Genomic DNA, 7,303 nt, shown 5'->3' on the forward strand with positions numbered 1-7,303 from the left:
TTGTGAAGAATAGATTTTCTGTGCGTCCGTTCATATAGAGGAATGAAAGGACAGCGAGACGGACATTGCACAAAACCAATATACTCTTTTTCAATTTGGGAATAGAGCATAGAAATTAAATATTGTAATTAATACGTAAAATCGAACAAATTTCGCTGCCTTTGATAACCTGAACAGATCAATCGATTCCGAAGTGAACAGACGTGTTTTTTTATGCGTTGCGCATTACGCCTGATTTTTATTAGAACTTATATTTATAAGAAACATCTTCATTTATCCGTTTGCCTTCCCGGGGAGAGTTGCTCTATCGCGAGTGCATGTCTTGTATGTTGAAAATTATAACTTCTGAATTTATGCTTTTGTGCAATTCTGTTTGTTGTTTTTCTGCAAAGCAGATGCTGGCAAGCCGCTCTAAAATACATGTTTTTGCTTAACTAACCGCTTTCGCGACTTCTTTTCAACCCGGTTTATCTTCTTTGTGCGACTAGCCGCTTTTTGGTGTTGTGGACTAAACTTTTGCTAATTTCCAATTTCTGCATATTTTACGCGCTGTCTGCGTAGTTCTAATTACACTTTGCAACAGCATATGACCGCGTTTGATGAAACATATAATTGTAAATCGAATTCTGTTGCATGGTGTTTGCCCATATATATCGAAGTCTTGCCAAAAGCATGTCCCAATAATCATAATGGTGAGATGCCGGCCTTCAGACAAGGACTGTCTTAACTGATCTGTTCATTGGTTTCCTTAAACTCAGTAATCAGACTGTTGGGTGAATCAGAAAGAAATTGAAGGAGACTTGTCTTAAAATACAAAGTAAATATATCAATAAGAACGATCTGACAGTATTAGAGCTCACACCGTTTCTACGAAATTACAAACAAAAATCGTACTTTTAAATAATAAACTGTATCTATGCTCTCAATCATTATTCTATAGCCGCTTCCTCACTTAATACTTCGTTCTTTTCCAGTTCTGAGTCTAACCTGTTATCATTACCTTTTCTTCTTTTAGTGATGTGTATGTAAAAGTTTGCCTCTTCCGTCCTTTGTGATTTCTTGGGTAAGTAAATATTTTCAAATATATCTACTTATGAAGGGATATCTTCTACGAGAATTTAAGGCATATAAAGCACACAGACAACCAGGGGCGGCTACCTATAAAGAATCGTACATCCAATCCTCTGAAATGAACCATAAGAAATGAAATTATAGAAAAACTGGCCTTTTATCAGATTTTCATTTGTACATCATTTTCTTTGTGGCTTTTATCATATGTCATGAAGGTCATAAAAAACATTCTTTTATCATATCAGAATATGGCCGTTTTAAAAATATATAAAGATAATAAGTAAAAATGATCTAGTCAAAAGTGATTGCCTAGGAAGTACCCTTTATGGAACTTAGTATAAACCTAACAATATACGTAATATTTTTTCTAACCAACCAAAATTTCAATAGCATCTTGCATTGAAGATCTAAGTAAATTGTTGTATAAGTGAGCTTGTGCCCAAGTTTTCGTATTTCATATAACCCTTTTAGCCGGTGATTTGTGAGTTCAGGGTATTATGCCCACCTTAACTTCTTATCAATATATACATATTACATATGAGTGATAAAAGTAAAAAGAATCCCCACCTGCGGCACGGAAACCCATTCCAGACTTTATTCAGTGGCAACGGCTTGTCGGGTTGCTGTTTGCATAGACTCTACTTTGAATACTATAAAATATTGCAGGCTATAGATGCTCGTGTGGCTAGCTTTACGGTTGATGTATGTATGTGCGCTTACTTATATGTACACTTTTAGGAATATCTGCAGCAATTTTTTGGCAAACGCTCGACAGGCAACGAGCAATGTAGACGTTGTCGATCGCGAGAGCTACCTAGAATTCTGTTGCAATGGACTTCGAGAGTGTGTTAGACAAATGTGGCAGCTTTGGACGCTATCAGTTCGTCTTGCTGGCTCTCTATGGCTATACGAATATACTTTCGTCATTTCATTATTTCTCGCAGACCATCATCAGCTTTACACCGCCACACAGGTGAAATCTAAAATGACTTTTCAATTCTCGAAGTATAATTAAGTATAATTCTTATTTTATAGGTGCCTGCCCGCAGATGCACCCGACGTTTACGCATTCGTAAATATCACATCCACTGAACGATGCAGATACATTGAGTGGAATCCTGAGCTGTTAAGACACGAGGAAACCAAGTGCCAGTCTTGGCAATTTGAGCGCGAAAGCAATTATGAGAGCATTACAACAGAGGTATGTCAGCCCTAGAAGTAGGCAACACTTTTTCGAGTTTCACCAATTACACTCGCATCCCGATCTATTGTGCACAGTTAAAATGGGTCTGCGATGATGCCTACAAATTGGCCGTGGGTCAATCGTTCTTCTTCGTTGGCTCCGTACTGGGCACCATATTCTTTGGCTATCTAGCGGATCGCATCGGCCGACTCAAGGCATGTATGCTGACTACTTTGACGGGTGCCTTCGGAGATTTCATCACATCTTTCGTGCACTCGCTGCCATTCTTCTCGGCTGGCCGTTTTATAGCGGGCCTATCCACGGACACTCAGTACATTTTGATGTACATATTGGGTAGGTCTGATCTACTGTTGATTTCTTAAAGAGGTATATTTAAAGCCTTCTTAATTATAATTTCAGTATTTGAGTATCTCAGTCCCAAGCGACGCACCCTGGGACTCAACATCGTTCTGGCTGTATTCTATTGCGTGGGGCTGATGGTCTCACCTTGGCTGGCCATTTGGGTGGGCACTTGGCGCCACTATCTGTGGGCTGCCTCATTGCCGGCACTGGGCGTGCTCTGCTATCCATGCTTGCTCTTCGAGAGCGCCGAGTGGTTGTTGACCAAGCGCCAGTTCGAAAAGGCAGCGGCATGTCTGCGCCGCATTGCCAAGTTCAATGGACGACAGGTGGATGAATATGTGTTTGATGAATTTATTAAGTACTATCATGAAAAACTGAACGAGGAGCAGAAAAGTACAACCGATACTTTCATGGGCATGCTGAGGACTCCACGATTGCGCAAATTTACCATCATACTGTTCATCAAGTCGTAAGTTTAGCGAGATCGGCAATGCATGCCAAAAATTCTACAACCATTTATCTTCAGCATGATCATTACGGTGGCCTTTGACATACTCAGCCGCAATATGGAGGGCATGGGCACCTCGCCGTTTAAGCTCTTCTCATACACAGGCATTACGTACCTTCCCGCCGGCCTGACCATCATACTGTTCCAGAACTTCATCGGTCGCAAGGGCATGGCCTGCGTTTCCTTGTTTGTGGGCGCTGTCATTACGGCCTTGACCGGATATTTAATAGCCAGCTTGGACCCAGCGGAACATTCAATTGTCTTGGCCCTGATGGTGGGCTTGGGCAGATATGGCGGCGTTGTAGCTTACGATGCGGAGGCTCAGTATGCCGCCGAAATTATACCCACTAGTGTGCGCGGTCGAGGAATGTCCAATATACACGTTGTGGGCTATGCATTTGGTTTCTTTAGCTCATATATCATTTTTCTGGGTACCTTTTATAAACCTCTGCCGTCACTTTTTATCAGCTTGCTAATGTTTATTGGCTCTGCCTTGTGTCTGACGCTGCCGGAAACAGTGAAAAAGTTAGCTTTAATCTAAGTATTTTATTCAAATATTTACACAATTCATTTTAGGAAGCTGCCCCAAACATTGGCGGATGGTGAGACCTTTGGTATAGGCGAAAAATGGTATTACTTTCCCTGCTTCAGTCAAAAGAGGAAACTGGAAGAGCAGACAATGACTGTTGCGTCTATAGAAAATACTCATAAAACAATTGTAGCCAAACAGTTTTGAAATAAAGTTTATAATTTATGGTATATATGGTATTTATAGTATTTACTCTGCAACTGCGTTTCGTCTCGAAGTTTCATTAAGATTGAATCTAAGTGCCTTACGGCGAAGTGCTCCTGTTAAGTAGTACTACTTTGGGTGAGATTATCCTGTTGTTTCAATTAAATTTTATGGCTTCATTGCCGCTATTAACGTATTATAAAACAATAAATGCATAAATCTTAAATAATCTTAAGGGAAACGTCAGCTTCTACCCGTTGCCTGAGATCAGCAGCAAGATTTATACTTATCACGTCGATGATTGCGGATCTTGTGCTTTCATGCCAGCCAAATGTTTGACAGGAAGGGGCGTGAGCTTGAGCCAGCGTGTTGGTAGTATATCGCAGTGTCAATAGAATTGTATTCTATACTATATATCTGCACGTATAAGCCGAGCTATAAAGTTGTCAGGCGCCAAATTAAGTCAGCGGTAATTCCTTTGATATGTTTACTGTACAGGCGTGACTTACAGCATCCGACGCAACTAACTCTGATATAAATCTTAGACTAAGCTCTTTTGCGACTGCCAGAAATGCTAAGTCCCTTGCCCGCTTGGTCGGCCGAGTTAAATGTCTGATAAGAGAAATGGCGAAATATTCACTTCTCGAAAAAGCCCCTCAAAACATTTTTTAGGCAACGCATCAACAACGCCATGGCAACAATCACTGCGTCAGTCAGTATTTGACAGTTACATCTCTTCGACTGGTAGAATGGCATTAGATCCCAGACTTAGAGGCATTATATTATGTAAAGTAGGCAATTAAAAAGCGGACAGCGTCCGACTCTTTGGCACTCGCTTTGTCTAAACGTACGAATACTGTGTTTGTGCAAGTCTCAAAGTATTATAATACAACAAAGATAGCTGAAGTCAATCTTTGGCACTAATTTCGCACCCTAATCTCAGCAGACACCTACCGGCCGCTATTCTATATAAGGCAGCCATTCGAGACCCGGGCATCAAAATACGACGCGCTTAGCCAGCTGCAACAACATTTAGACTTTTGTTGGGCACTGAGCATGTTGTTAACGGGGAGCTATCAAGTCCTCGATCTGCCCTCTCTAGCTGTTGTATAAAGTGTGTTTCATTTAAAAAAGTAGACGAATTGCTGCTAGGTGATATATTAAAGATGGATTTCGATCGTGTGCTCGAAAAGTGCGGCAGCTTCGGGCGCTTTCAGTTTGTTATCCTAATATTATACGGCTATACGAATATACTTAGCTCGTTGCATTATTTTTCTCAAACCCTAATTACGTTTACCCCGGAACATTGGTTAGTACAATAATTAAATAAATCTATTATTAATGTTTTGCTAACTCCAAACTGTTTACTTGATCGATGCAGGTGCTCCCATGATGACCTTCATGGTCTCAGTGCAGACTCGATACGCTCCATTTATTCGAATATAACCCAGCCCTCATGCACTTTACTCGACGGCGTTATCAATGGAACGGGCATTGCGGCCGAGGAGGAAACTTGCCAGGATTGGATTTTCGAACGAGAAAGCGGCTACGAAAGCCTAACAACAGAACTGAAGTGGGTCTGTGACAAATCGCATCAGCCGGCCGTGGGCCAATCCTTCTTCTTTGTGGGCTCTGTGGTGGGCACTATTACATTTGGATATCTTTCGGATCGCATTGGCCGGCTGCCTACCATGTTGATGGCAACTTTAGCTGGCGCTTCTGGGGATTTTATGACCTCGTTTGTGCACACCTTACCTTGGTTTGCATTCTCGAGATTTGTCTCGGGTCTCTCCACCGATACCATGTACTATTTGATGTATATATTGGGTAAGTTTTGCTTTATTAATATGCATACATTTTGTGATCTTGTGGATGCTAACAAACAATTACAACTTTCCAGTGTTCGAGTACCTCAGTCCAAAACGTCGCACCTTTGGTCTCAACATTATACTCGCCTTCTTTTATTGCTTCGGATTGATGACTTCCCCCTGGGTGGCCATTTGGATTGGCAACTGGCGCCACTACCTCTGGCTAGCTTCGTTGCCCGCCCTCGGAGTGCTCGCCTACCCGCTGTTCATCTGCGAGAGCGCCCAGTGGCTGCTTACCAAGAAGAAATACGATCGGGCCGTGAAATGCCTCAAATGGGTGGCTAAGTTCAATGGGCGACAGGTGGAGGATTCCGTGTTCGACGAGTTCGTCAAGCACTATCGCGAGAAGATGAACGAGGAGCGAAAACTGAATTCCAATGAGGACACGTTTATGGGAATGTTCAGAACACCACGTCTGCGACGCTTCACCCTGACCTTGCTGCTTAAATCGTAAGCGATTGCATTGATCATAATTGACAATTATCAAATGATATTTATGCCCACAGGGTCATCATCACACTCTCCTACGATGTAATAAACCGCAACATGGAAGGCCTTGGAACCTCTCCATTTAAACTATTCTCGTTCACATCCATAAACTATTTGCCTGCAGGCTGCACAATTCTGCTCCTCCAAAACATCATCGGCCGAAAGGGAATGGCTTGCGGTGCGCTTCTGGTGGGAGGCATTATCACCACAGTTACCGGCTTTCTAATTGCCTTCATGGACCCTAAGGAGAATGCTCTTCTGCTGGCTATTATGATCGGACTGGGCCGCTACGGGTCCACGGTTGCCTACGATGCTGAGATTCAATATGCCGCCGAAATAATACCAACCAGCGTGAGAGGGAGTGCCGTCTCAAATATACATGTCATAGGACTGGCCTCAAGTTCGCTGGCCTTCTATGTGATATACTTGGCCAAGTTTTATAAGCCGCTGCCCTCAATTTTCATAAGTTGTCTTATGTTCTTTGGCGCTGGACTTTGTTTGACGCTTCCAGAAACCTTACACAAGTAATTCACTCACACACTTTTAATCCGAAATGCGCAAAACATCTTATATTTTGCTTTTTGTATAGAAAACTACCTGAAAACCTGGCCGACGGGGAACGCTTTGCTATGAACGAGGGCTGCTTGTACTTCCCGTGCTTTAATAAACGTCGCGAAAGTTTGGCCCCCAATTGCGATAATAAGTCTGATGCATAGAACTTTTGTTTAGCTGATGCTGAACTAAAAAAGTATACCGATAAACCTGAAACTGATTAAGCAACTAACTAACCTGATGATGAGCTTAACTTGAAGTTAGTTCCTGTAACTGAATGGTCTGATAAGTATTACTCATGTAGAGAATGCATAGTAATCGGGATTTAGCCGTTAAATTTTACTATACGTACTCGTATTCCACTTAAGCTATGCTGTTTGTAACTAAACTGAACTGAACTAATTAAATATATATACTACACATCCTTAAAATATAACAATATTTAAGCCTAAGCCCTGGCCATATATTTTTACTTATATCCTGTCAACCTACGTGTCAACCTACCATTTCTACGATATCTATCGAAATCGATAAGT

At 41.8% G+C, this 7,303-nt stretch overlaps 2 protein-coding genes across 2 annotated transcripts; both read left to right on the forward strand.

Moving 5' to 3' along the window:
- The first annotated feature begins 1,046 nt into the window (after positions 1 to 1,046).
- On the forward strand, positions 1,047 to 3,884 carry LOC6630217 (organic cation transporter protein). The gene is made up of 7 exons (XM_002054546.4): positions 1,047 to 1,063; positions 1,810 to 2,044; positions 2,107 to 2,272; positions 2,350 to 2,608; positions 2,675 to 3,086; positions 3,144 to 3,650; positions 3,702 to 3,884. The coding sequence occupies exons 2-7, from the start codon at positions 1,902 to 1,904 to the stop codon at positions 3,859 to 3,861; spliced, it is 1,647 nt and encodes a 548-aa protein (XP_002054582.1). The 5' UTR covers positions 1,047 to 1,063; positions 1,810 to 1,901; the 3' UTR covers positions 3,862 to 3,884.
- Positions 3,885 to 4,863: 979 nt separating this feature from the next.
- LOC6630216 (organic cation transporter-like protein) lies at positions 4,864 to 7,197 on the forward strand. Its single transcript, XM_002054545.4, has 5 exons — positions 4,864 to 5,167; positions 5,240 to 5,685; positions 5,759 to 6,176; positions 6,233 to 6,739; positions 6,805 to 7,197. Exons 1-5 carry the CDS (start codon positions 5,025 to 5,027, stop codon positions 6,929 to 6,931), a joined length of 1,641 nt encoding a protein of 546 aa, XP_002054581.1. The 5' UTR covers positions 4,864 to 5,024; the 3' UTR covers positions 6,932 to 7,197.
- Positions 7,198 to 7,303: the final 106 nt, after the last annotated feature.

Source organism: Drosophila virilis, chromosome 2, assembly GCF_030788295.1.
Source record: "Drosophila virilis strain 15010-1051.87 chromosome 2, Dvir_AGI_RSII-ME, whole genome shotgun sequence".
NCBI lineage: Eukaryota > Metazoa > Arthropoda > Insecta > Diptera > Drosophilidae > Drosophila > Drosophila virilis.

Bases quoted from the DNA above. Each gene is read 5' to 3' on its own strand.
- LOC6630217 (XM_002054546.4), top strand. From the start codon at position 1,902: ATGGACTTCGAGAGTGTGTTAGACAAATGTGGCAGCTTTGGACGCTAT. The intron at 2,273-2,349 runs GTATGTCAGCCC...TATTGTGCACAG, and splicing joins ATGAGAGCATTACAACAGAG to TTAAAATGGGTCTGCGATGA. The intron at 2,609-2,674 runs GTAGGTCTGATC...TTATAATTTCAG, and splicing joins CATTTTGATGTACATATTGG to TATTTGAGTATCTCAGTCCC.
- LOC6630216 (XM_002054545.4), top strand. From the start codon at position 5,025: ATGGATTTCGATCGTGTGCTCGAAAAGTGCGGCAGCTTCGGGCGCTTT. The intron at 5,686-5,758 runs GTAAGTTTTGCT...ACAACTTTCCAG, and splicing joins CTATTTGATGTATATATTGG to TGTTCGAGTACCTCAGTCCA. The intron at 6,740-6,804 runs GTAATTCACTCA...CTTTTTGTATAG, and splicing joins CTTCCAGAAACCTTACACAA to AAAACTACCTGAAAACCTGG.